At 40.3% G+C, this 26,914-nt stretch overlaps 3 protein-coding genes across 11 annotated transcripts; 2 read left to right on the top strand and 1 right to left on the bottom strand.

Moving 5' to 3' along the window:
• The first annotated feature begins 146 nt into the window (after positions 1–146).
• Positions 147–8,392, top strand: si:ch1073-280e3.1 (complement C2). Of its 4 annotated transcripts, none has more exons than XM_053422019.1 (19): positions 147–313; positions 420–532; positions 1,203–1,350; positions 1,524–1,710; positions 3,216–3,409; positions 3,558–3,656; positions 3,802–3,941; positions 4,307–4,448; positions 4,588–4,722; positions 5,036–5,140; positions 5,291–5,428; positions 5,615–5,724; positions 5,815–5,941; positions 6,747–6,894; positions 7,055–7,128; positions 7,283–7,374; positions 7,486–7,618; positions 7,889–7,938; positions 8,013–8,392. In XM_053422019.1, exons 1-19 carry the CDS (start codon positions 262–264, stop codon positions 8,196–8,198), a joined length of 2,373 nt encoding a protein of 790 aa, XP_053277994.1. In that variant the 5' UTR covers positions 147–261; the 3' UTR covers positions 8,199–8,392. The 4 variants fall into 4 exon arrangements, with proteins under 4 accessions (XP_053277994.1, XP_053277993.1, XP_053277996.1 ...); XM_053422018.1 differs by having other exon boundaries at positions 3,799–3,941; XM_053422021.1 differs by having other exon boundaries at positions 148–313; positions 1,524–1,709; positions 3,236–3,409.
• pnkp (polynucleotide kinase 3'-phosphatase) lies at positions 8,390–17,150 on the bottom strand. 3 transcript variants are annotated; one of them, XM_053422023.1, is made up of 17 exons: positions 16,739–17,150; positions 15,140–15,186; positions 14,547–14,825; positions 14,102–14,407; positions 13,769–13,848; positions 13,279–13,336; positions 12,723–12,830; positions 12,573–12,644; positions 12,295–12,343; positions 11,974–12,044; positions 11,739–11,831; positions 10,998–11,094; positions 10,845–10,906; positions 10,438–10,547; positions 9,180–9,267; positions 9,028–9,095; positions 8,390–8,919 (listed from the first exon to the last, which is right to left on the bottom strand). In XM_053422023.1, the coding sequence occupies exons 1-17, from the start codon at positions 16,773–16,775 to the stop codon at positions 8,799–8,801; spliced, it is 1,746 nt and encodes a 581-aa protein (XP_053277998.1). In that variant the 5' UTR covers positions 16,776–17,150; the 3' UTR covers positions 8,390–8,798. The 3 variants fall into 3 exon arrangements, with proteins under 3 accessions (XP_053277998.1, XP_053277997.1, XP_053277999.1); XM_053422022.1 differs by lacking the exon at positions 16,739–17,150 and adding an exon at positions 16,253–16,373; XM_053422024.1 differs by lacking the exon at positions 16,739–17,150 and adding an exon at positions 16,155–16,204.
• LOC128439652 (TRPM8 channel-associated factor homolog) lies at positions 16,537–26,482 on the top strand. Of its 4 annotated transcripts, none has more exons than XM_053422014.1 (13): positions 16,574–16,689; positions 19,519–19,562; positions 19,736–20,401; positions 20,739–20,955; positions 21,068–21,359; positions 22,099–22,400; positions 22,583–22,757; positions 23,088–23,179; positions 23,364–23,571; positions 24,182–24,418; positions 24,758–24,981; positions 25,123–25,236; positions 25,421–26,482. In XM_053422014.1, the coding sequence occupies exons 3-13, from the start codon at positions 19,755–19,757 to the stop codon at positions 25,652–25,654; spliced, it is 2,742 nt and encodes a 913-aa protein (XP_053277989.1). In that variant the 5' UTR covers positions 16,574–16,689; positions 19,519–19,562; positions 19,736–19,754; the 3' UTR covers positions 25,655–26,482. The 4 variants fall into 4 exon arrangements, with proteins under 4 accessions (XP_053277991.1, XP_053277989.1, XP_053277992.1 ...); XM_053422017.1 differs by having other exon boundaries at positions 16,603–16,689; positions 19,519–19,589; XM_053422016.1 differs by lacking the exon at positions 19,519–19,562 and having other exon boundaries at positions 16,537–16,689.
• The last annotated feature ends 432 nt before the right edge of the window (positions 26,483–26,914 follow it).

Below are 26,914 nucleotides of genomic sequence, written 5' to 3'. Positions count from 1 at the left end.
ACATGTTTACAAGCAGCCTTAAAATATAAAAAAGATCAGACTGCTGAGAAGAGAAAAAGTCAAAAATAGCACAACCAGAAATGAAAGTAAACTCAAATCTGTGTTCTTTCCTAAATTTCTCAATCCCTTCTTCTGTGTTTGGTGCTGTTGTGTCAATGGGTAACCATTCATCGAATTAAGCAACTCGCTGCACTTTGATACAAACGCTCTTACTGCTGTTTTTGTCACTAATAGACACAAACCCAGCCAGAGAGTGTGGTCATGTACGTCAAGTCAACAGTGTTGATCCTGCTCTTCATATCTGTCGAGAAGGGTGAGCATTTAAACGCTGTGTGCATTCTCAGAACGTTTTTGTGAGAGTATAGGTTTGTGCCACATGCCTGCACATAAGTCTGTGCATTTTACTGTTTGTGCATCAGTGTCCCCGCAGGAGGAAGAGTATAATTATTATGGAGACACATTCGAGAATCCACAGCCTCTGAACTGTTCCACCACAGAGAGAATCAAAGGTGGACACGTCACCTACACTCAGGTGAAAAACATTAACTGGACATTAGAGCTGAATTTGTTGCTTGATAAACTGATCAGTTGATTCATTTCAGAGTTAAAATGATTGGTAATTGATTATACTATAGTGCAGTGCGTATTCTAAAGATGTCTGTTTGGATTGGGCTGTTCTCTTGTTCTGTGTTAATATTCTTCAGAATTATCTTTGTCATTAGTGAGTCCTCCTCAAACCATTCTACAATATACTGTCACTTTGTATTGTTTTGTGCTGGATGTTTTGGAAGAAGTAGGCAGATATTTTTTGAAATAGAAAAGAAAACTTTTGTGTATCGCAACTTTTCCAAAATGAGGACTTCCTGTTTTTCACCGATCGGTCATTTCAAACTGAATGTGCTTGTCGTATTTGGATTGTTTCTAGACCAAATTAGACATTTAATGACAAAACATGAATATATATATTTATTGTGGGTATTGTTCAGTTTCCTCAACTAGCAATAATCTATTAATTTTAATGGTTCAAAAAAGGTAATGCGATACGTATAATAAAATCATGAAGTAAGACAAAGTATGCTATGAATTGTGCAAGTAAAATTGAGGAACAACTTAGGAAGGTCATTTTCTGGTCATGTCAGAAAGGGAAAGGCATTCTTAACGTAACTCCAAAAGTGATCATGTGTTTCCATCATTCTCCACAGGGGGGGCTGGAGGGCAGTGTGCTGACCTTTCAATGTGGCCTAGGAAAATACCCTTTCCCAGTCAGCAGCAGGATCTGTGGTGCTGATGGGGAATGGTCACTGATGAGATTAGTCAGTGGCAGACAAGTGTCACAGGCCACATGCAAAGGTAATATTGTTACTACTGATGCATTCAGTGTCATTTGTACACAAAAGGACTTTGCTGTCTGTTCATAAACTGATATTTCCCTCTGTGATTTCCTCCTCCTGTCCTTCCCCCTTCCTTTCTTCCTTGCATCCTCTGTTCTCTTTTCCCTCCTAACTGCTCTTCACCTCTTTTAGATGTGTTGTGTCCGGCTCAGCTCCAGCTGGATCACGGCGACTTCTGGCCCAGAGATCAGTGGTTCCGTGTGGGAACAGTGCAGAGCTTCTCCTGCATGGAAGGGTTCACCCTGTACGGGTCAGCCCAGAGGAACTGCACCCTCTCTGGAGAGTGGACAGGCAACACACCCGTCTGCGACAACCATGGTATGTTGTATATTGTTTTTTTATTTGATACAGACAGGGCTCATTGATCATCAGACCATTATTGCGAGTGAGCTGTATGAGCTAATTTTCATCCAATGTCCCTCACCAGTTTTTACCAACCTAAAATAAAATGATAAGTGTAAAACAAACCTATGAAAACTACACCCAAACAAACAAGCAGATAACCCATGATTAAACTACATTACAAAAACCAAACAATACAATGCAGTCCTGAGATACATAAAAAGCTGCAGATATAAACTAAAGTACATAAGATAAAGTGGTATAATTACACATGATCAGAAGTTTGGATTGGTGAGGAAGGAAAGGACTACAAACGTTGATAAAGTATTTCATTAAGTGTAATATATGTTTAATTTGATCATCTTAAGTTCATGCCGTAGAGAGTAAATGAGAGAGTATCTACCTCCATGTTGCCCTGAGCCCAGTTGGTCAGACGTATTGGAGCATATAGAGACTTAGAGGGAGCATGCACTGACTAAGCTCACACTAACCGAGCTTTACAATGTAAAGCAGCTTTTCATGAACACACAAAAGATCTCTATGAACAGATTGTAACATGACACAGTACTTCACTGTGACAGAAACAGGTCAGTGACCAAAATTTGTATTTATTCTACTTAGCTATATGTTTCAGTGCTTTCAGACATGTGTTTACAATGTGTTTCTGCTGGTGTGCATAATTTCAAAGCACCACATAATCTTCTGTTGCAAGTTCTACTAGTGAGGTGCTCGTTCTACATCTGCCTGTTTGCAGATATCCGTGTTAAAGCTCCAAAACCACTTCAGAATTATACCTTGTCATTAGTGAGTCCTCCTCAAACTGTTGTACAATATACTTTCACTTGGCGCTTTATTACTGTTCTTGTGTGGTTTGTTCTACTGCCTTTTTTTCCACACACATTGCATTTTGGATGTTTCAGAAGTCTGAAACACAAAGTTCAGTCCTAAGTTCACAACTTTTCAAAATAAAACTCTCAAAATCAGCTCGATATGAAGCATTGCAGCAACAAAATTAATGGTGTGCTTTTACTATGAAGACAAAATGCAATTTAAAAAGGACGTGATTATATGAATGTTGTAGCCATGTTGTAGATCGGCACGTTTGCTGTACTCTTGTGTCTGAGTCCTATATGGTGACATCAAAATAATAAAATTATAAAACTGACCCAGTGAACAAGAAGCTGCTGTAGTTTACCAGAGGAGGTAGAAGAAGACATGTTCATCTCGGTCCACAGACTGAAAGCACACTGCCCAGTCCCCACTGACTGCTACAGAGTGCTGTTCAATAACCTACTAAAATCTTACAAGTGACAAGTGTGGAGCTGATAAGTCGAATACTTCACGAGATATGTGCTCCAAACACAGACAGACAGGCTTTTGGAGAATGAATATGGTAGATTCTGAACATTTCTAGAACCTGGGGCACAATTCCAAAATGTTGTTGTTACCTTAAAAAATAACTATTCTTTGGTTTTTTGTTGGCTCTCTGTTTTTAATTGCAGCTGACGACTGTGATGACCCAGGGATCCCGCCGGGGGCCCAAAGGTCAGGGGGCCTGTTCCACACTGGAGAGAAGGTGCTCTACCAGTGTCAGGCCGGTCTGAATCTGCTCGGCTCGGCTGTAAGGGTTTGCCTGGAGAATAGGGAATGGAGCGGCTCATCACCACGCTGCCAAGGTGTTTTAGAAGAATAACGTCTTTTGATGTACAAAATATAGCTAATCTGATCCGACCCAATTGTTATTATCACAGCAGTACCGTAACAGAAAACAGTGCACTATCAATATATACATTAATGTGTGCTATCTTTGCGTTTTTGCTGCAGGTCCAAACACCTTTGACTCGCCCAGTGCTGTGGCCCAAGCCATGGCGAGCTCACTTGCTGGAGTCATGGACGTAGTCTCCCCAAACTCCAAGAAGAAAAGTATCTTGTATCTGTGTCCTGAACCAGTGTTTTGAATGTTGCTGCACAAATAACATTTTAAGTGATTGCACAAAAACTTCATGAGCAAATTCTCTGAGGAGTCCAACTCCAATTAAAAAACAAAACACTTTTTGTGTGTTAGCAGCAACAAGATCCTTTGGCCGAACCATCCGTGTGTCTGAAGGCAGTCGCATGAATATCTACATTTTATTGGACACTTCAGGAAGCATCACAAAGCAGGACTTTGACATTTCCAGGGATGCCACCATTGCTCTCATCAGAAAGGTCTGAACCGGTTGAGCTCAGTTTGATTTGAATCACAGAGATGTGGGTAATGCATCAATATGTATTTTGTGCAATCCTGTGACAACTAATTAAAACCTAACTTTTCAGGAACTACACAATATTCGTTAATGTCAAGATCATCCCGAATGACAGAAACTACAAATATGTACTCAATGAGTATTTTGACCAGTTTGGTCCATCTCCCATATGTTAATATGGAAGAGGCGGGGTTTATGAACCATACTGCAGCAAGCCACCAGGGGCAGACCGAGACGCTTTGGTTTCACTTATAAGGAGCCGTCATGTCGACCAAATTATTATAGTCTACATGTGAAACTAACATGTCTTCTTTATTTCTTTTTTAGCTGGACAGTTACGAGGTACAGCTGAAGTTCCACGTGTTGTCATTTGCCAGTGAGGCTAAAGACATCGTAAACATCATAGAAACGGATATAAGCACTAGCATTGAGGACGTCATATGGAATCTGGAGCAGTTCAGCTACGACAGTAGGACTCTGCTACAATCTTTATTTATTCAAGGCCTGAAGTCGAGATCCAGGATGAACCAATATGTTTGATAGTTCATTTAATTTCTGGTCCTTCTAAGTTTCCATCACTCAATCTTTTGTCTTTGTTCTATCTGCAGGCCACGGTCATAAGACGGGCACTAACCTCCACGCCGCGCTTCACCGTGTCAGTGAGGTGATAAACTTCTTCAGGCAGAACAGCGCCAAGAACCATTTTAATGAGACTCAGAACATCATCATCATAGAAACAGACGGTGAAGAACTAAAAAAGCTCGAACTTTTGCTCAGAAGCATATTGCATACACTTGAGAAAAAAATAGATAATGAGATAATTTAAATTTTTCAGTAGAGAAAAATAAAATCTACCTGAAAATGATTTAGATAATTCATGAAAATAATTGTACTAATTCAGAAATCTTTTTCCTGATGAAAACAGATTATTATCTCATTAATTCCATCTCTTTAATTCAGAGAAAGAACAGAGCAGATTCTTTTTGTCAAGTGATAAGATAAAATAAGAGCTCCTTTAAAACCATCCCTATTTGTCTTGGGTGGCTCTGTCGACAGGTTTCTCCAACACAGGCATCAAGCCTCAGATCGCTCTGGCCCAGATCAGGGAACTGCTGGGCTACAGCGGCACGGCTCAGGATCACACACATGAGACCATGCTGGGTATCAAGAAGTCACTCAAAAGCAATCAACAAAACTGTCGCAGATTACTTTTACAAAGCAAAGTGTAATGTGCTGACGTCTTGTGTTTTGACATGCTTGCCTTTGTGTTGAACATAAACACATTGAGTGACTTTGCATGTGTTTTATCAGATGTCTATGTATTTGGTGTGGGGAACAAGCTGAACAAAGAGGAGTTGAACTCATTAACCTCACAGAAACGTGGCGAGCAACACGTCTTCATCCTGAAAGACTTCAAAACCCTGGGAGAGGTGTTCAACAGCATCATAAGTAAGAGACTGCTCTCACCCCTCACCAACTGCCAGTGTTTCATAACTGCGGCTGAGACTGTTGTAGCACAAAAGAAACCAAAAAGTCTGGCAGTAATTTTTTTCCAACAATACCATAACATACACATTTTTTCCGATGTTAATTGCTATTAATAGTAAATTCTAACGTCTATGTTTCATGACGCAGGTGACGTGAGTGTGACGATGTGTGGGGTTGCTCAGGAAGACATCTCCAGCGACCTTGAGCAGGGTGGGACAACAGTCTACAACAAGCCCTGGCACGTCACTCTGAAATCAGTAAGGGCTTTGCACACTCACTGAAATCAAACAGCAGGTTTTTATTTCAAGCTGACCACCACTCACCTGTGACATCATCTTCCCTTACAGCCTGTATGGGGGCCTAAGAAGTCGTGTTTTGGATCCATCTTGAGCCAGAACTGGGTGCTGACAGCTGCCCACTGTTTTGTCAAAGCGAGCACAGAGAGGGTGAATTACCAAGTGGACATAGAACACGGTCAGTGTCAATGTGGGACAATATTGATGGAGACTGGAAGAAAAAGTTTAAGTGGGTAATTGGAGCTGATGAAAGAAAACATGTGTTGGGGTTTTTCTTTCTGGATTGAAAAGGTTGGTGATATTCTGTTACAGACCTGTCTGTACGTGTAGCTTATTTTCATGTTTAATGACAAATGCCTTGTTCTGGAAGTTTAACACTCAAAGTTTTAACCTAGTTGTAGTTAGTTAGCAGGATAATGCAAAAACAACATATTAAACTAATTTCTAGACTGTAATTCACTGATCTTGATGGTGAAAAAATTACACTAATACCACACATATCATACAGATATTTATGAGTCGGTGTAATTTGGTGCACATGCAAATAAAAATCCTGATTTAGTGAATTTAAATGTGATTCCATGAGAGGACTGTTGGGCTTTGGCTGAAGGATGCGTTCCCCGAGGGCCATTCTAGTTTGTGGGCTAGTTTGAGTGTGTGTTATAAGCAAGATTACTACTGATCAGATTTCCCAAAAACTTGGTGGAAGGATGTGGTATGGGTTAGGGAAGAATTCATAATTGGTGTGGATCAGGAGCAGGACTTTTGTCTTTATTACTTTCTTTAGCATTGAGAAATAGGGAGGTTTTAAATTTTTTTAGCATTTCCCCATTCATGGATCTTGATAAGAAAATAACGTTTTTAGCATGTTATCCTTTAAGGTATCAACATGGAGACAATGCTAGTTGCATCAGAAATATTACACGGTTAACCCTCGTGTTGAATTGACGCCTGTAGCAACAAGTAGCTTCTTTGCTTCCCAGGTAATGGCACAGTGAGGTCCAGCACAGTGTTCATTCACCCCAAGTATAACGTCCACGCACTCGAACACAGAAATGTGTCCCAGTTCTACGACTACGATGTTGCTCTAGTCTACGTGAACAAGAGTATCCCTCTTTCCTCGAAGGCCAGGTAAGAAAAGTCTTGAACTATCAGCCAACATATATTTAGGTCATGGAGGATGTGCGAGTTGTGTATTTTTGTATTTCCATCCTTGTGTGTACCTACATGTAAACAAGAGAAAAACGTAAACACCTAACAAACAGTGTATGTGCCATATTTCAAACAACAGACCTATCTGCTTGCCGTGCACTGTACCAGCCAGCAGAGCCATGAGAACCATCAACTCTACCTGTCAGCAGCACAGTATGTGGCCTTTATACTCATGAGTCTGTTTAGCAGAATAATTCATATTATGAATATATGACATCAGATAGATTGTATATGATAAGTTTGAATATATAAATCAAAATAAGTTCTCCTGGATGCTCAGTTAAATGCCTGTATGTACTGTATACAGGAAATGAACTACTGTCACATGAGCAGACTGTTGCCTTTTTCATCCATAAGAACTCGGGACGCAAACAAACACACATACACACGAAGAGACAGGTGAGAGCTGCAATCATCAGACTGTTGGCTGCTTTCATGCTTATGGTCAGATGTAGATGTGGTGGACATATATCAGTTAAAATCTACACTGTGTTGTTTGTCTGTCCGCAGAGGCCTGGCTGTGTGGAGAAGGCCAGGCAGACCTTAAAACAACCCACCGATGTCACTTTGGAAGAATATGTCCCTGATTCATTCCTCTGCTCTGGAGGCACCTCCGGATATCAGGATGCTGTCTCCTGCAAAGGTCTTGACTCTGGACACTCACTGTGTAGCTGCTTTCAAACATGCACTGAATCCCGGGTTTCCTCTGGACAATCTCTGTAAGGGCTGTATGTGTGAACACAGAATCTTCTGCTGTGTTGTGCAAGTGTGAAAGGCAAACTCAGGAGGAAACTCCAGACCCAGTTCTACCACATCCTTACGAGGTCATGTCTGAAAACAGTTATATGACCCATGGTTTTTGACATGTTCAAAATATTCACATGAAAGTTACATTTTGCCTCTTTCTGTAAAGGTGACTCTGGTGGATCCCTGTTTCTGCAAAAAAGAAAGCGCTACTTTCAGGTCAGTGTTCTATTTAATAAGAGCCTGATCATTCAAAGTGGAATCACTATCAGATCGACTGCTTTCATCCCCAGGTGGCAGTAGTGAGCTGGGGTACCATAGACGTTTGTGACCCACCTATGAGAGGGTTCAGCAGCGACAAGCCGCCTCCTGGCGCTCGAGACTTTCACGTCGACCTGTTCCACATCGTGCCGTGGCTGAAAAAGTATCTGGGCAAGCAGATTCAGTTCCTGCCCGACGTCTTGGAACACTTGGAATAATAACCGAGCAATGGAGAATTCAACAGAGATCATGGGCCTTTATAACTACTTACTATACAATATATGTGAATAATCACAACAAAAATCTAAATCAAATGGACTAGCAATGATTTTCCTGACTGTAAGCTTACTTGGAAAGAATAATTTTTCTTTAACAAATCAAACATACTAAATAAAAGTACCATTTAAAAGTGTTTTTTATCCATTTTATTCTTTCTAAACAACACATGTAAAACGTTTGCATGAACCACGTCCGGGGACACATACATGAATATATCATACATTCCAGTACAGTTCCTGATATTGTCCCACAAGCCTAGACTACATCCCGGTTCTAACTGTGCACTAAGTGGCCTCAGTCATACAAACTGTGTCTCAATTCAGGGGTTGCATCCTTCAGGGGCTGCATTTGTAGACCGAGACCAAACAAGTAAAGACAGAGACCTCTGTAAACCAGACTGTCTCTTTTCAGTTCAGCCTTCGAGTCCACGCGTGCCCTGAATTGAGACATACGGTATTGCGTATAAGGTGGATAGGTCAGTGGGGATCTCAGACAAGATGCAGGTCGGTTGGCTGATCTTTTAAAAGCCAACTGTCCAATCAGCCCTCAGAAAACTGTCGGAACAGGGTCTCTGATTGGCTGTCTTTGAACTTTGGGACGAAGTGGATCTGGAGGATCTCGGCGAATCCCTCAGAGAGAGCAGGAGCCACAAAGTGTTTCCTGTCCAGAGGGAGACACAGATTTAGAAAAACATTGCACAGCTGACACTAAAGTCTACACTGTTTAGTTATTACTGGCATGATTCAAAGCCCAATGAGTCATGCTTACTTGTAGCTGTGGAAAATCATGTCATTGACCTTGGCATGTTTGCTTTCGGACGGAGCCATTTCACGGAACTGAGGACAACAGTATAAAAAAAATCATCAAACACGCACTTTGTGACCAGACGAAACAAACCAGAGTGCAGAGCACAGTCTTACTTTGTTGTTGTGTTTGGCTTGCTCCAGAGAGGCGGAGAAGTGGAAACAGCGACAGGACACTCCTGCTGCTTTGGCCACGTCCACATAGCTAGCAAATGCAGTATTTGGTTACACAAACAGAGAAAACCATATGCAGAAGCAAGCAGCAGCAGTATATACATATCTCAGACAGCATGCTGTACAGGTGCATCTACAAAAACTTTCTATTATATCATTTAAGAAAGTGAACATTTTATATATTCTAATCTAGACCCATTACTCACAGACATAAAATGTGTCACGCATTTTTTAAATCCTAATTTCCATGATTGTGGTCTACAGCTCAAAATATACATTATTAAAAATGTATCTCAAAATACTCTTACAGTAAATTACTCTTAATTCAGTATAAATACGGTGTGCCAGTGAATCAAGAGCCACCGCACACAGACGGAAATGGACTACAACTGTCGCATTCTTAGTATCAAGCCACTCTTTAACAAGAGAGCATCAGAAGCTTCTTATCAGGGTTATAAGGTTGGCCAAAGTCATTTGTGCTAAAGTAGCCACGACCAAGTATTGACTTCATAAAGTAAAAGACTTTTCAGAAGTTGGACATAAATCTTTTAGGAATAAGTAAAATATTCTGACACATAGAATTTTGTTTATTTCATAAGCGGAGGAGAGTTTCACTTTTTGAATTATATTACAACAACAAAAAAAACATACATTTCCGCATTATTCAGATTTTTTGAAGAAGCAACTGTGCAGCAAAAGCAGCACAGAGTGAATACACAGATTCTTAAATGCCCCATTTAGTAGGATTTCTTTAAAAAAGACAGGGAGTGAAGTCACAACATTTCTTGGAAATGTACTGGTCTGTCTCCAGTTGGATCCGTCATCTATTGGACTAAAACCTTTTTCGTTCTTGTAACAAATTTTTCTGTGTCTGTGGGAAGTTTCTCAGTTTTTTCTCGATGTGTTGCCAATTTTTTTTTGCCATTTACTATGTCCTTCTTGGTAGAGTGCTACAACTGCAGACAGCACTGACTTAAATCATAGGCCAGTGTACACAACAATACAAACCTCCACCCTGCCTGTAAATATTCTCAACTGTTTGTGTATATTTATTCTCCACTTTTGAACGCCTGTCTATTGAGGCTTTTGTTTGTCTAAAGGAGTAGCCAGTGAGGTGGAGCTAGATATGCAAACAGTCGAGGAAACACACAGAGATAAAAGTGCCTTCACAATAAATAGAGATGAAGCGCTGCTGCATTACCGCTTCCGAGACTCCGGGTCCGGGTTGGTGTTGTCCACGGCAACACTGCGGCCTTCCTTCAGAGAGCGCTCACATGCCGACACACAGCTCTGCCATGAACCCAGTGTGTCCTGAGACAGAAATAAAACCCAATGAAAGGATCAATATATTGCTTCTACCGTGTAACATAAACGTATGCATCTCACTCTAAATCAAGGAATCTCTTTTTGTCTGTATTTCGATTTTCTTGACATCTTATTGACTTGACAAATAACTGTAAAAAAAAAAGAGAAAAAAGAAGGAATTGTATATATATATATAGTTAATGTTGTTAAAGCGTTGAATCAAAGTCTCTCCAGATTGAAATAAAATAAAGATACACAGGCAAAAGAGGCGTCTGGAGTCCTGTTCTTAAAATATCCACTCACCCTATTGACGTACGAGTAGCCTTGTGGAATGATGTGGGTGTGGAAGAAAGTGGATTTACCAGCTGCAGACAAAGAGAACAAAGAACAACATGATAAGGGCGTTGTCGAATGACAGACCAGAAAACCCATGATAAACCATCCAAGCTCACTTACAAGCAGGGAAACCGACGGCAACAATGACTTCTGTCCTGCTGGACGTGAGGGAGGCCGATGGAGGGTCGTACAGCCTGGCAGCCGAGTCAAGCTTCCTCTGACGATTCACACGAAGAAAAACATTTACAAAAAATGCAGAAACAGACAAAACATTACCGAAACACAATCAAACATTTCCTCCTCCACAAAAGAAGACATTTCAACCAAGTCTTTGTGGTTCTTTTAATTGCGATACTGAGAGGTGCAGTCTATTCTTCTTCTGCAGTAAAGACAAAAGGTTTGTTTAACTTCTGAAACTTTTCAAAAACTTTGCACAAAATGCAACTTTGATGTTCTCCATCATTCTCACACTGAACTCAATCACATCTCTGTGTTTGCCCTCTCGCTGAGTTTATGGCACAATCTTTCTAAGGTCCTGAATACTTATGAGAATGTGGTGCTGATGTGCCAAAGGATGAAGTATTTAGTAATTTCCTAAATCTATACTCAAGTGTAACTTAACAAGATGCTCCACATTCCTCATTTTACCCAGGTTAGGGTTAGGGTGCAGCACTGTACATAACACGTACTCTAAAATGAGTTCTCTTTAGATTATGACTTTTTTCCCTCATAAATTTACAACACGTTTTTTTTCAACATGGAGCTAATACTGTATTGTACCAACACAATTCAATATATACATATATATATATATATATAGAAAATAGAGACTATTCATGTCAAATTGGTCTTTGGACTTACAGGGTCAAAATCAGGCAGGCTGTAGGGGGCGCTCTTCCAGCCCAAAAAGTACTCCTCTGGGGTTTGGAACTTCAACCCCATGTTTAGAGCAAACTACAAGAACAAGAAATAAGATAATAACTGTTACACATATTGATTTTAGATGATTTATGTATCAGTGAGGACTAGCTTAATGTGGTTAAAGAAGTGGAACAAAGTGGTCAAACTTAACCAGACTAAGAATTTCATGTCTTACCAGTCGGTCACTGCATGAAAAATCCTTCTTCTTCTTCCCTGGCGCCCAGTTTTCAGGCCTCCCGGCGGCATCTGAGCACAGAGGTTAAGCCATAAGCTCACGATTAGTTAAATAACAGATAAAAGAATAATAAAAGTAAAAAAATAGGCGATTAAGAGTTCAAATTAACAAATAGCCTACCGAGCACATTTTTAGGTTCAAGAGAAAAGAACTGAATTTTTTCCGAAAAAACATAATATATGTAGCTTATGTAACACATGTGTTTTTGTGTGAAATCAGATAACTGAGAACACACACAGTCACGACCATATCTCTACTCACCTCCCACATAGAAACTTGCTGTCTTATCAACGGTGACACCATCATTAACCTGAGCAGGTGACAAACATGCAACCATGTCTTTCAATTATATCAGACACACAGTGTCATCATGCAGGCACAGCAGTACACGATGTTGTGAGGAGTGACAACAGGGCACTTTCTTTGACTCAGTGTTGTCAGTGTTGTTTTTATTTTGTGTTGTCAGCCTCCTCTCAAAGACATGGAATGAGGTGTGGACCTTTCAAAACCTTGGTGTCTGTGTGTCAGTTGACAATTACCTTCTCACACAGGTGATTCCACATTCCCAAAACTGGTTTCCTGTAGATACCAGGGCCGCTCGCTACAAACACCTGTAACAAAGAAACATGCAGCATCCAAATATCTGCTTTACGTAATATATCTACTCAATTATATACAGCCCAGCTAACCTGCACAGGTAGTTGCAGCTTGGCGAGTATGTCCTCCACTTTAGACTTAAAGGCTTCTGGTCTCAGTTTGCCTCTAGCGATCCCCATCTGGTTTGTGAAGAACACCACCTACAAAGGGAGAGCCACAGCAGTAGCTCAAGTGGTAAATACTAACATTCAACTGCAAGTCTTAGTTCTTTAAAATCAACGCGGACGATATTCCTTTTTGACACGGCCTTTCGTAAAATCATATAATTGCTCACTTCATACACTCCACAGTATAGTTTTTTCCATCCACCCATTCACACGCACATATTCATACACTGCATCTATGTGCAGCAGTTGTTTATCATACATCATTCATACAGGCAATTAGAGGTTCAATGCCAGTTCTTGCCCAGGGACACTTCAGCAAGCGGATGCTGGAGATCCAATGGCCAGCCTTCTGCTTAGTGGACGACCCGCTCTACCTCCTGAGCCTTGTTGTTGAAATGTGCTATAAAATAAATTTGCCTTGCCTTGAATCTTGCAAAGTTCACTAAATATTATTAGCAGCTGCTGTGTTTCTCCTTCTCACCTTATATCCTCTTTTAAGCAAAGTGGCCAGTCTGGGCTGAATCTCTGGAAACAGAATCCTGGGATTTAAACAAAAGAATGATTACAACGAAGCAAGTAGTTGGGAGATATAATCTGTGGTATATAAGTCACTGTCTATGATAGGATAACATATCAGGGCACACTGGAATGCAGGAGCAAGCACACAAGTGAGTAAAAAGTATCATGTGTGTGTACAATGCAGAGAGAAGAGAAGTTATAACTAAGAAAGCATCATTGTGAACGTCCCTAAGGTTAAACCACACATATGTACACACTCAAGCCAATGTTCTGTATTCATTAAACTTGGTAAAGGAGAGTCTGCACAAACATTTTGACAGACAAACCTCGGTCAAAGTTAAAAACTAACCCCTCGGTACTAACCCAACACCAGGTAAGACAGTCCTTTATCCAACCCTCATAACAGACGCTTAATGATCCCTATTTTTAGCTGTAGCAAACGTTAAACATACCTCCAGTCATCTGGTGAAGTGGGAAAGACTCTCCCAGACTTGGTGGTGATGATGCAGCCATCTATGTCAAACCCAGCAATCTGGAGACGAGAAGAGGAATATTCAGTCATTTTCCCCGGCGCTGGATGATATGCTCAACCTAACTTGTAATTCAAACGTCAAAAAGGGGAAAACATCAATGTTTGAAACACATGATCTTCACTGATTGGGATTTTTATACAATATTAAAGCCACACAGCTTTTATTTCGCCTATAACAATGCGCCGTCACAGTGGTGAAAAAGATGAATACTTGAATAAAGAAAAACGTCATTAGCATTGAAACAGTCCCCACCTTGTCACTCCCTTTGACTCCAGCAGCAGTGTATAGCATCAGGTTGCCTATTTGCTGCCAGCTGCTTTTTAGACAGGCCTTTGACGATGATGATGATGATGATGATGAAGGGTGGGGGCTGTTACTCATCTCTGTCATAGACTTCTCTGCCAACTCCTGCAGCTGCTTGAGCTTTTCCTCTGCCAGTCTCTCCTCTTCATCTTCTTCTTCTTCTTCCTTCATCCATCCACCTGACACCTCCTCATCTGTCCTTTGGCGCTTCACGTCAGGGTGTCCCCTCTCTGGGCTCAGTTGTCTTTTATAAGACTGAACAGAAGAAAAAAAAGAAGAAAAAAACCCCACTGCATATCATTGATGATATACATGAATGATATGTGTTGTAACATGACTCAGGAAAAGACATTCAGATTAGAACTCAATAACCGAACAGTGAAACCTGTGTTACCTTCATGGGAGAGGTAGGGAAGAAATCCTTTATACTGCGTTTCGGTGCCAGCTTTGACTGCGTCTCTTTTTCTTTCCCGTTCCTTCCTCCTTTTGTCTTATCGTTGGCTTTTAGCACTTTCTGTTCAGCACTGGAGGTTGTACCTTTGTTGCTCAGGGAGTAGTGCAGTTTAAATGGATGGTTGTTGTTAACCAGGTAGAGAACGCCTCCATGGGTGAGTTTACCAGACTGACCTCGGCCAAGCTTCTCACCATCTAGGAAACTGGGATTGGCACCAAGCTGTGAAGCAAAACAGGACACGTACCAACACTGAACTTTGGCATTTTATGGTGTTTTGATTGTACAATAACCTGGGTGAGTCTAGGCAGTAAAGACACGAGAGTGAGAGTTCAGGTTGGAATAGAAAAAATACATTTCTGATACTTTGATTGTGTAGTGTCGAAATCCCTATATAATATGAACAATATAAAACATTTTATAATTTATTTGTATTTAAATGCATTTTGGAGTGTATTTTAGCAGTGGTGTTTCTAGCTTAAGCACTTCACAGGGAAACTAAATAAATATGAACTGTGAACATGTGACAAACATACCTGAGTAACAACCACATCCTGGTCTGGATAGCAAGCCACCACTTTCACTGGAGAAAACACAAAGGTAAGTGTCACCACAAACATATATTCACACACAGAAACATTTACAGTTTGGCATTTATATTCATTGAAAAGTCAAAGTACTGTATGAAAAATAGATTAGTTTCCCTTTTTCATATTTATGCAACAATTTAACTGTTATTTTCTACATGTCTTGGCAAACCAAAAACATTGTGGCATAGGACCTCAATATGTGAACATGGGTTGTTGCATATCAATCAGGGCAGAAACATCACTCTGTATTTATAAAACACTGTTTAACAACACAGCTAACTGTGTCTTCAAAAATGATAGGTGGATCAACACATCCTAAAACAATTTAAACAAAAATCTGAATTTACAGGATGGATATTTATGTTATTGAGGCTTCTCGTCTTGCCTGTTATTGCAGGACTATATTAGACTGTATCTTTTTTATCAAGGAGTACCTAACAAACTGGCCCCTTAGTGTATAAAAAACTGCTATTTCCTTAAAAGGTAAAGATGATACATTTCTCACGGTGTCATTTATATTTTGTATTGAACTATACCAGTTATGTTCTCAATGGATTGTTTCATCTTCACACATCTAAGATACCAGCAGTCAAAGATAAAAGTCAAGATGACTGTAAAAAAAAGGAGTAAGAAGCAAACCATATGCAAATAGTTTGCAATCTTAAAAATGGTCTCAAAACAACTTTTGATTATATATTTTTTAGCCATTTACATTAATGGTTTAATAAACTCATATTTTAGGCTCTGAGTCTGCCTCTGCCCTCTTTATTTGAAAGCTGATGTGACACTTCATCCTAGTCACCTGTGAATTCAAATAGATTTTTGGTAACAGACACAAGGCCTCAATTCTGAGACTAACCCATCAGGGATGATGGTTTTCTAATCTCAGTGAGCTGGAGTGGGAGGACTCCGTTTTCTTCCCATAGTTATAATGTGTCAGAAGAACAGAAAAATGACTAACTTTTATGAATTAAAGCTATTCCTCCCAACCATTAGAGCCCTTTGCATTCAGATGACGACCAGCAGCGTCAGTTTGCAGTATGATGGGATCCGCCTCACCCTGGTGCCTGGAGCATGCCTTGTCGGTGACTCCGGTTTGCGGACCCCGGCCCAGTAGCACAGCCCGGCCATCCAGCAGCGGGACCCGAGCCCCGGAGGCGCCGACTAGCGTGCACGACATCCGAGTGACCGCAGCGGCTCCGCGTTCAGCCTGACGGGGGCTATGACTCACACTGTTAATCACTCTAATCACTGACTGTGTTATAAATATTAATATAATCAGCGTTACTACTTTTGATCACAACTTCTTGTGTTAAAGCAGGGATTCGTTTAAGCGCTGTACCCGCGGTCCATTTGAAAAATACACTCGACCTGAAACCGGCCCAGCTCGATGGTTCCGCTCTTACTTTTCCGGTATTCCTTGTATAATTTACTCTCCAGCACAGACTGACAGCGACTGACATCTCTGTGCGACGAATGTAAACGATACCGGCTTGGTAAAGTAGTTGTTTTATTTATTTAGTTTTTGGAAATAAATGTTATTACTTGTACATGTTGAGGAGTTCCGGGTTTGAAGTAGCATCGAACAGGAACGCTTTAAAGAGGAAAAATCCAATGTGAGGAAAACAGGACAAGATGATAAACTCCCGGACTAAATGTGTCTTTGTGTAACGGCCTCCTCGAATATGTATAATCACCTGTTCCTCCTCTTTTCGTGTTATTGTGATGTGTGTCATGTTTCTTTTTCCTGTCTTCCTCATAGCATGCCTGTTTGAGAGATTCCTTTTATTTACATATGTACTTCGTTTTTTCCTATAGATGTATAGTAGCCTACAGGCAGGTGTTATTTTCTAGTAGAGCCTAATCTGAATGTTGCAATGATATTTTTTATAAGTTTTACTCCTGTTCAACCCTTAACCCAGTGATTCTCAAACTGTGTGGCGCGCCCCACTGGTGGGGCGTGGACGCATAACAGGTGGGGCGCGCGACCGGGAGGGGGAAATGTGAGGCGGAACTTATATTATAGCCGAACCAATGTTTAAACGTCCGTATCACTTTACCGCTAGCCTGGATGCCAGACGAATTTAGCCCCGCCCACAACATTTTTGGTCGGGCAGTTCGAACTGCCCGACCAAAAATGTTGTGGGCGCCGGAGTAGTAAACAAATTGTTCTTTCGCCGTAGCCAGGGCTCTGATGCCGCGGGCGGCTCTAAAGCCCCTCTGGAGTGGCTCCCATATACAGTCTATGTCCCTGTACAGCGCACACTCTCAGGCCCCGGGGCTCCGCCCCCCACCCCGCTCACTCGCTCAGAGACGCACACAGGAGATCAGAGCTCGTTCACGTGCAGCAGCCCGTCAGGGACAAACAAGAGACGGTGGTCAAAAACCAAGTTGAGAAGAAAGTACGAAGAAGCCTGTCTTGCTCTTGGGTTCACAGTCAATGGGGTAGGACAGGGGTCGGAGACCTGCAGCTCTTCAGCCCCTCTGCAATGGCTCCCTGTACAGTGCTGTGAATGTTGCGCATATTTTTCGCGAACGGTGAACTTAACGAATCAGTTTTCATATGATGAACGTGAGTGAACGTACCGTTCACGTTCATTTTTTTAAATCATCATCGTATTAGGCCGTCATGAAATAACAGGAGCGGGTGTGTGTGTGTGTGTGTGCGCGCGCGCGCTCCCAGATAGCGGACACGCACAAAGGGAGGAAAATAGAAAGTTTAATTCTGCGTGGACAGGTTAATTTGCTATCACTGCCAACGATGCAGGTTTACCTGTATGCTTGATATGTGGCGAGGAATTAGCAAACAAAAAAAATGTGATGCTTAAAGACATTTCCAGAGCAAGCACAAAGCATCTGCTGAAAAGTACCAAGCTGGATACGAGCAAAAAAAGCATATAGTTCTGTGCTTCATTTATTTCAAAGTAGGCCTACACATGTATTTTATTCTCCTCTTCATTAGAGTTTGATGTTTTCCTTTTTTGTAATGGGTAAAAATAGCAGTTTTTTTTATTGTCGTTCTATAATTTAATAAATGCAACTAACTATAGTTTTTATATATATTATATAACTATATAACTTTATAACCTGTGTTATCAGGGCGGCTCCAGACAGATTTAATATGGGGGAAGAGGGGGCAAAATGGCTCTTTGGATAGTAAATGTTACCTACCCCTGGGGTAGGACATGAGGAGAGACCAGTGGGGATTTTATGTCTTAAAACTCTATTAGACCCAACAAATTAAGATGACACTTAGAAACATTACACCACAATCACATGCATGTGTTCTTTCTGGTTGAGCTTTATCATCTTTGTAACAAAGTGATTATAATTGAATAAATGTTTTCTCTATTATTGAAAAAGTACAGACTGATGGAGGAATGTAGTGATAAATGTCCCCAAAAGAACTTCAATTAAGTTGAATTTAAGTAAAGTTATTGCACTATTCTTTGAAAAAAGCGACAGAGGTCACAAAAAGTTGTTGTTTTTATTTGAACACATGTTCATGTGTATGTAATGTAAATACACATGTTAAACTGGGCCCATTTTGTTGTGGGGTGGGGAATGAAAAATATTCTAGACCCAAAGTGGGGCATGACAAAAAAAGTTTGAGAACCACTGCCTTAACCTAATTCTGAACCTAACCCTAAAATCAAGTCTTAACCCTCAAACAGACCATTGAAAAAGTGAGGACTGGTCAAAATGTCCTTACTCTGTAAGCTATGCTTAAAATTGTTCTCACAAAGGTTTAAGTACTCACACACACACACACACACACACACACACACACACACACACACACACACACACATACACATACACACACTAAATGCAAAATCCCATTATCTACAAATATATAATCATCATAAGTTTGTTTAAGAGATAAAAACACAGATGCCCTGAGTGGTTCTTCTCACAGCTAAATTTAAATGTTGTGTCAACATCCACTCCTATGCTTCCTCATCATGCCAAACAGGAAAAACTGGTTTCTTATGTATTGTCGTTCAGGGTGTATCTCCAGCAGTTTATTATTCACACACTGAGAATGTTAGCAGACAGGTCATGATGTCTGATTCTTGCTGGCATTAATAGCGTGTCACTGAAGTCACTCCTCTTTTAGTTTTGTCGCTTAAATACCCACGCCCATACTGCTTCTCTCGTTTATATTGTCTCATGTGTTCGGTAAGATATATGTTGCATGAGAGTGGCTCTCTTGAAAACCTTCTGATGTATACAGCAGTCTGATTATACAAGCAGAAACTTTTTTACAGGTAAAAGAAATTTGATTATTTTCTTTCTTTCTTTCTTTCCTTCTTTCTTTTCAGTAATTATTGCAAACTCTTTGGCCTCTGTTGAAACCAAGTCAAAAGTACGTTATAGCCTTTTGTCTCCAGTTGTAAGTTGAAATTGACTTTGTAATGGATCATATTTATTTTTTCCCACAGTACAGACTAACTAGGCTCATATGTTATCAAAGTCAGTATTGTGTCTGACTCAACTCTTTTCCTGTTTTTCTGCCCTCCACCTTCTGTCGGTTTTCAGAGCATCAAACTTTCTCACCATGTCCAACCAGCCCATGCAAAACCACCATGAAGGGGTCTACATGTCTCTGATGAGAGGCTTGAAAGAGCTGGACCTCCGTGGTCAAAGTGTTCCCAGTGACCTGGTTCTGACTGGAGACCATGCCTTTCCTTTGGCAATGAACAGCAAAGGCCAGGTCCCGATGGCTGCGTCTCTGTACGGCAGTGGAAGGGTTGTAGTTCTGGGTCATGAGAGTTACCTGTGGACCCTCCCAGCTCTTGTAGAGAATGCTCTGATCTGGCTGAGAGGAGATGGATCCGATAACCTGTCTGTAGGGATCCATCAAAATGTTATGTCAGTCGCTGAGAACCTCAGCAAATCCAGCTTCCAAGCCAAAGTGGTGGGAGCCTTTAGTGATAATCTGGGGGTTGGTGTGTATGTGACAGATGCCTACAGTGTGGGTGAACACAAGAAGGATCTAGTGGCATTCATGAAAGCTGGAGGAGGAGTGTTGATAGCAGGTCAGGCGTGGAGCTGGGCTGCAAGTTACCCAAAAGAAAACACACTGCTTCTGTTTGAAGGGAACAAGGTTTCTGGTGTGGCAGGAATCTACTTCTCTGATCATCAGGCTGAGGCAGAGTACCTGCCTGTCTATCCTAAAATCCCATCCTCTTGGATGGCTGTAGTGTGAGTGAATACACTTATCGATTATTGCACATTTAGAAAGATTTCACTTTTATAAAGAGACTACTCCTTTTTGAAAACTTTCTGCACTATTATGACATTATTAACAATAGTGAAGCTAACACTGAAGCTATCACTGAATTGTTTGTATTATATTATAATACCAATTTATTTTTAATAAATATTATTTATAGTGAAAAAATATTAATATTATTTGTACTTTAAAAATTTTGGTTAAGAAAAACAAGATTTATAACAGTTACTGGTGCTTTCCTAAAGTTCTATAACTCACTGTAAATGTCATATATATCTGGTTTACTTCTCCCCCTTTCAAACACAGAAACGGAAAGGATTTTGAGGATGACTTGGAGTTCTTACTCAAGGGGGTTTCAGAGTTCGACATCCAAGAGGGAGCATTACTTTCTGAGGTTCTGGTCCATGGCCCTCTTGCCTTTCCCATTGGGACCACAGCGAATGGAAACGCGTTCCTGGCAGGATCCTACTATGGACAGGGACGGGTCATTTTGATTTCACATGAAGGAATTCTTTCCCGAGAGGTAAAAAGTCTATATTGATGATTTGACTTAGAAAAAAAAGTTTAATGTCTAGAATTCTTATCAATGTTGATTAACTACAGTTTTTGTTTTGAAATAATTCTTCTCATTCTAGCCTTTGACGCAATTTTGGAGTAATGCCGTTCACTGGTTGGATGAAGGCCGGAATGGGGTCATTGGGGTATCGCAGGATCAAGCCTTAGGAATCCTCAGCAAGTCAGGGTTAAAGTGTGAGAAGACAAACTTCAGGAAAGACCTGAGTGTATTCGTGTGCACAGCATACAGCGGTGATCACATGGAGGATATCCAGAACTTTGTGGCAGAGGGAGGAGGCCTTCTGATTGGTGGACATGCCTGGTACTGGGCACAGACACACTGTGGACAAAACGTATTAACAGAATTCGTAGGTACGATAATGCACCACCTGCAAAGTTCATGATATCATAACATAATGCATCCTCACTGTTAAAGGTACTGCTGTACAAATTGTTACATTTCATTTAGCTGACGTATTTATCCAAAGCGACATACAATAACAAATCCACATGGTAATGTACTAAATATAAACTCATATTAGGCATAAAGTTAAATATCCCCACACATTGAATTCATCATTTAGCGAGACAGAATTGCAGTCCTAAACACATAACAACATAAAACATACATACGCACACGCACACACACACACGCACACACACACTCAAGGATGTTCCGAAAAACTGAGAACTTATTGTTTAAGTAAACTTTGAAGATAACATGTCAATTGTCTGCAGCAACAGATACACCAAGTAAGTGGTGTACTAATTGTTCATGAAGGCTGCTGAACTTGACAAAATGGTGGGCTCAGACAAAACCTGGGTAGAGGGAAATGAAAGTGCGTGGGTCCATACAACAATGTAGGGGACTGAATTGCTGCAGTCTAGAGACAGCAGAAACTTCCATAGTATTGATTTAACATAATAACAAAGAGGACTACCCAACAAAAAACAAGTTACTTTGCAGCACTTGGAAACACACTAAAGAAAATATCAAAAGACTTGTGATGTTAAACAAATTTCTTTTTAATAGGCTACTACTTGATATTTGGGCTTCAAATATCCTAATCACATCAGAATATCAACTCATGGTTGTTCTAATGTATTTCAGGGAACAAGATCCTGACTAAAATGGGCTTGAGCCTGTTGGGAGCAACAATCGGCGGTGGTGTATACAAGGCCCCTATACCCAGCCAGGCCGTCAAAGACACCTACCACTTCCGCCACCTTCTTCACCGCTTTGCTGGACATGTCAACACAGGAACAGATCTCACAAAGCATGAAGAGGAATGTCTGAAAAAGCTGGGCACGGACTGTTCCACCTACTTGACCATGAAGGCTCATGATTGCTCCTTCTATGCACAGCTCCTGTCCGCCCTCACTGATATCATAATGAGGGTGGGCATGCCACAGGTGAGTCAACAAAATGCGTAACTTAACATTTTCCAATAGAGCAGCAAAAAAGCTATTTTGTTTGATCTTCTTGTGATCCTGATCTTTGCCAAAGCAAAAGATCATATAATATGTATATGACGATTAATCAGCATTTATTAATCAGCACGATATGTTTTGTCTTTTGTTCATCTTCTTTCAAGGTGTCTGACACCTGTCCTGTGAAGAACTCCAAAGACCACCTGCTCCTCAATGTGGGCACAGAGTTATATAAGGTTCACCCAAATCCAGATGCTCTCCTGCCTTACCTCATTAAGGATAATCCTTTGATGCCAGTTATCTATAACCACAGGATCCAGATCAGCGTTAACACAACATGTGAGACCAAATATATGAAGATGTTATGAGCTCAACTTGTGTACAGTATATGCGCTATTGTACAGACCTTGCCGTTAGTTAATTTGACACCTTCTGAACCTGAAATGTTCTGATGAGATTACAAATCTTAGACCAGGCCCAGACAGGCTAAAAAATTGAATTAGGCATAGCACATTTTTTAATATTTCAGCCTGGTAACAATGGAAGGTCGAATAAAACCACTAACATCTTAAGGGGTCAACTTCCTCCTTTATTTTTGTATTTTTTAAAGCATTAAAAAAAAATTGTGTGTGTGTGTAATTTGTGTGTGTGTGTGTGTGTGTGTGTTAGCCTGGGAGTGGATCAGTACAGGTCTCTACCTCGCTCCTGGCATGAAGACCTACATTGCCATACCAGCAGACATGGTCAACAAAGGATGGAAGGTACAGCCCACAAATCCATTAAGACATTAAGGGTTATGAGTTTGCTAATACAAGTAAATCACCTTTTTGCTTCCTACTCAGTAGACATTTTAATGACTGTTAGCAGTCATGCATCAAAGAATATAGTGACTGCTCTATAGTCCACGTCTTCAAAGTGGTAAAACCTATTCCTTGTCTTCCTCAGATCCAGATAGGCTGTCAAACAGACAGGCTGAATCATGGAGAGTTGAAGAGAGCACCAAGTGTTCATGAACAATTTCCCATAACCACAGAGATGATGCAGGTGTACAACCTCTGGGGTGGACTCCTCTACCTGGTGGCCCCTGCCAAAGCACAAGTACAGGGTCAGATCATAGTGCAGATGGCTGTACCTGCGCCATATTACAAATTTGGTGAGTACTTAGGAGGTTGAAAGGTGCATTATGTTTACCGATGTGTGCCTCTATGTGTTCCTGGGGTTAATGTAAGATGTTTCGTCTCCTATATTATGGGATCAGTATGGTTGCTTTGAGATTCAAGGGGACATACAGTAAGATAATGTAGTTATGTTGAATATAAAGTTTAATGTTTCTTAGGTATTTTCAGATTCTTAAGGTGAAATCCATACAAGAGATGCAAGTTTATAAGTATGTTTGATAATTCAATTTCTTAAGTGGACTGTACTAATATAGTAGTGCTGACTCTAACAAAGGTTTTGCTGGCAAAGCAGTCAGGTTCAAAAGGTTTATTTGCAGGTGAACCTGTGCAGAGGAAGTAAGGTAGGGTTTGGGTTTGTGGAGACTGAAGGCTTTGATCATGGAAAACTGGCAAAAGAGGGGATTGGGACTTGGTGCAGATGAAACTTAAGCTCTCTGGATGATGGCCTATATTTCCTGCCAGACTGACTTTACATCATGAACATCAGTTTTTTAGGACCTATTTGTTTAATCTCTTTTTGACAAAACAGGTTTATACTATTCCTAGCATGCGAAATTTTACATACCCACCGTCTGTTTCCTTCAGGTGCGACAACAGCAGCAGAGTGGTCCTTGTTGCGCAATGCTCCCTCACCCTGGGCCGAGTTGGAGTTTGAAAACATCATCCTTACTGTGCAATCAAATGTGGTTCGGGGCCTGGATCGCCCTGACGAGTTGGCAGCGCTCTGGAATGAAATGATGAGGGCCATTGCTGACCTGGCTGCAAAACCACACAAATTTCCCCGCAAAGAACGCTATGTAGCAGACGTGCAGATTTCCCACGGTAAGTGTATTTGAAATGGTAAAGGACTCTGTGAGAAATTGAGCAAGTAACAACTCATGCTTGAAAAAAGCAGTGTCCATCATGGACAGATCATTAGTCTATCATGGAGCAAAAACTGTCCTTTTAAAAAATTGTAAAGATTCAAATAGAGTTAGGGTTAGAGTGAGTGTTAATTATGTTAATTTGAGTTTTGTAACAGAACATACTACATTGAGACGTGTAGTTTGGTGAGACTGCATGCACAGCAAGTTGTAAAGTGTTTCTCTACCATACCTATGATAGTAATCGTCATAGCAATAATACAAAACTCTGTGCTTTTTTTGATTTTGTCCTGCTCAGGTTGGATGCATGCAGGTTACCCTGTAATGATACACAGCACTGTTGCGGGTGAACTGGTCAGTGTTGACCATATCAGGAATGTAGGAATATGGGGGCTCATCCATGAACTGGGACACAACCAGCAGAGAGGGTGCTGGGAGTTCCCACCCAATACCACTGAGTGTACATGCAACCTCTGGTCAGTGTATGTGCATGAAGAGGTGCTTGGGATGGACAGAGCAAAGGTGGAGTAGATCTGCTTTGTTATAGTGTATTTATGATATATTTTATATTCATAGAAATAACTAAAAGCAGCACTTACATTTAGAGAAGTATTAAGGTGTCCATGGATATTATATTGTTTCTTAATCATCTTTTCATTGCAGGCTCACCCAAATATGACTTTAGCAAACCGAAACTGTCGAGCAGCGGAGTTTGTTAAGGAGGGCAGGCAACTCGGCAAATGGCACATGTGGGTGGCCCTGGAGACATATATGCAGGTAAGAGAGAATAATTTTTGTATTACCCCTTATAAATACCATTTGAACAAAACCACACACGCACACACAGGCCAATTGCCAAAAATGTTAATAGTACTGAAAGTCTCTAAACCAAGTTAGCACATTGAGGCATCAACACTGGAATTTTCTTACATTTCCTTGACTTGTTCCTCCGTGCATGTAGCTCCAGGATAAGTTTGGCTGGGACGCCTTTAAGAAGGTGTTTGCTGCCTACCACACGATGAGCGACTTTCCCAATGACAACAAAGGAAAGATGAACCTGTACGCTGAGACTTTCTCCCGGACTGTGGAGTTGAACCTGACTGGATTCTTCAAGAGCTGGGGTTGGCCCATCACACCAGCCACAGAAGAGAAACTCTCCAACCTGCCCTCTTGGAGCGACCACCCCATGGTCTAGTATGACTGAGCTGCAGTATGATGCTGATTGAAGTGCAGAGAGATGGGTCTTAAGAGTATGAATGTTTGGGTATTTAGGTGGGAATATATAATTAACTGCCTTTGTTTTCTTTTTTGTTTTTGATGTATTTGACCATGTCTCTATAATATTTTATAAGAGAAAAATGTTTTATAGCTGACGGTATATTTACAGCTCCTTTATTTAGTAGCTCTTGGGTGAATTAGTTTGGTTCATCTGAACCTCTTACTGAGTAACAATAAGTCAGTCTGACTAAATGAGATGGTCCTTCTCCCTCACACTGGATTTAATGTAAAAAATAGACTTTTCAAGTTTATACAACTGTGTCTAATGATGGCTGGATCACTAAAAGCTATTCCTGATGTTGTTGATCAATTAGACAAATGCATAATAAGCCGGCCCTTCTAAAGCATCTTCATTAAGACAAATCTATGTAAATCCAATAATTCCGCTCAACCACCATGTAACCAAAGTTTATAATGCAGTTAATTATTTGCTTAACAATGTTGCTATTAGTGAAATGGCTGTGCCAGTTGATTATTGATTAGACAATTTTACAAATTTGTATACTAAATAATTAAATCTGGATATATTTAAAAAATAACCTTAATTAAAGGTTGTGAATTTGTGATTAAATATTAGACTGATGCATTGGTTTGGTTTTTCTTTATTGTTTTAACTAAAGTTAAAATGTCATGCAAACTGAGGGTGTGAGATGTAAATAAAGATGATTTGAAAGGTGTTTACTGTTGACCATAATATGTATTACTGGTGTTAATAAAAGGCTACATGTGGCTAAACTTCTCCAAACTGAGGATGGAACTGTTGCGTTTAAGCTATTCTTTTAATTTGCCTTCTTGCTGAATGTTCTTATGATGTAAACGTTAACAGGCTGTAGTAGTGGTATTTTTTGTACTATCACTCATCCAAATTATTATGTATGTAGGGGTTTTCTGGGCCAAAGCAAAAACAATAATACATAAAAAAAAATTTAAACATAAAAAAAAGGATAACTTATTAGATAAATACATAATTATTTAATTAAATGCCTCAATAAATGACTTAATGTGTATTTATGCATTTATTTATACATATATATATTTTTGTTCATATATTTATTTACACATTTATTTCGAATTTTATTTATGTTTTTATACATTTATTTGTTTATATATACTTTTATGTATACTTTTATATATCCTTTGCGTAACCTGCTGGTCAGAACAAAATAAGACTCAACTT

The sequence above is a fragment of the Pleuronectes platessa genome, chromosome 5, assembly GCF_947347685.1.
Source record: "Pleuronectes platessa chromosome 5, fPlePla1.1, whole genome shotgun sequence".
NCBI classification, from domain to species: Eukaryota; Metazoa; Chordata; class Actinopteri; order Pleuronectiformes; family Pleuronectidae; genus Pleuronectes; species Pleuronectes platessa.
The sequence above is the reverse complement of the archived record's forward strand: the minus strand, read 5'-3'. Positions and strand labels throughout refer to the sequence as shown.

Excerpts from the sequence above, each read along its gene's own strand:
- LOC128439652 (XM_053422016.1), top strand. The coding sequence starts at position 19,755 with ATGTCCAACCAGCCCATGCAAAACCACCATGAAGGGGTCTACATGTCT. Across the intron at positions 21,360-22,098 it reads CGTATTAACAGAATTCGTAG|GGAACAAGATCCTGACTAAA; the intron begins GTACGATAATGC and ends AATGTATTTCAG. Across the intron at positions 22,401-22,582 it reads TGAGGGTGGGCATGCCACAG|GTGTCTGACACCTGTCCTGT; the intron begins GTGAGTCAACAA and ends TCTTCTTTCAAG.
- si:ch1073-280e3.1 (XM_053422018.1), top strand. The coding sequence starts at position 262 with ATGTACGTCAAGTCAACAGTGTTGATCCTGCTCTTCATATCTGTCGAG. Across the intron at positions 4,449-4,587 it reads GGAGCAGTTCAGCTACGACA|GCCACGGTCATAAGACGGGC; the intron begins GTAGGACTCTGC and ends TTCTATCTGCAG. Across the intron at positions 7,939-8,012 it reads AAAGAAAGCGCTACTTTCAG|GTGGCAGTAGTGAGCTGGGG; the intron begins GTCAGTGTTCTA and ends TTTCATCCCCAG.
- pnkp (XM_053422022.1), bottom strand. The coding sequence starts at position 16,373 with ATGTCGTGCACGCTAGTCGGCGCCTCCGGGGCTCGGGTCCCGCTGCTG. Across the intron at positions 14,408-14,546 it reads TCCCTACCTCTCCCATGAAG|TCTTATAAAAGACAACTGAG; the intron begins GTAACACAGGTT and ends TCTTCTGTTCAG. Across the intron at positions 12,344-12,572 it reads GGAATCACCTGTGTGAGAAG|GTTAATGATGGTGTCACCGT; the intron begins GTAATTGTCAAC and ends TCACCTGCTCAG.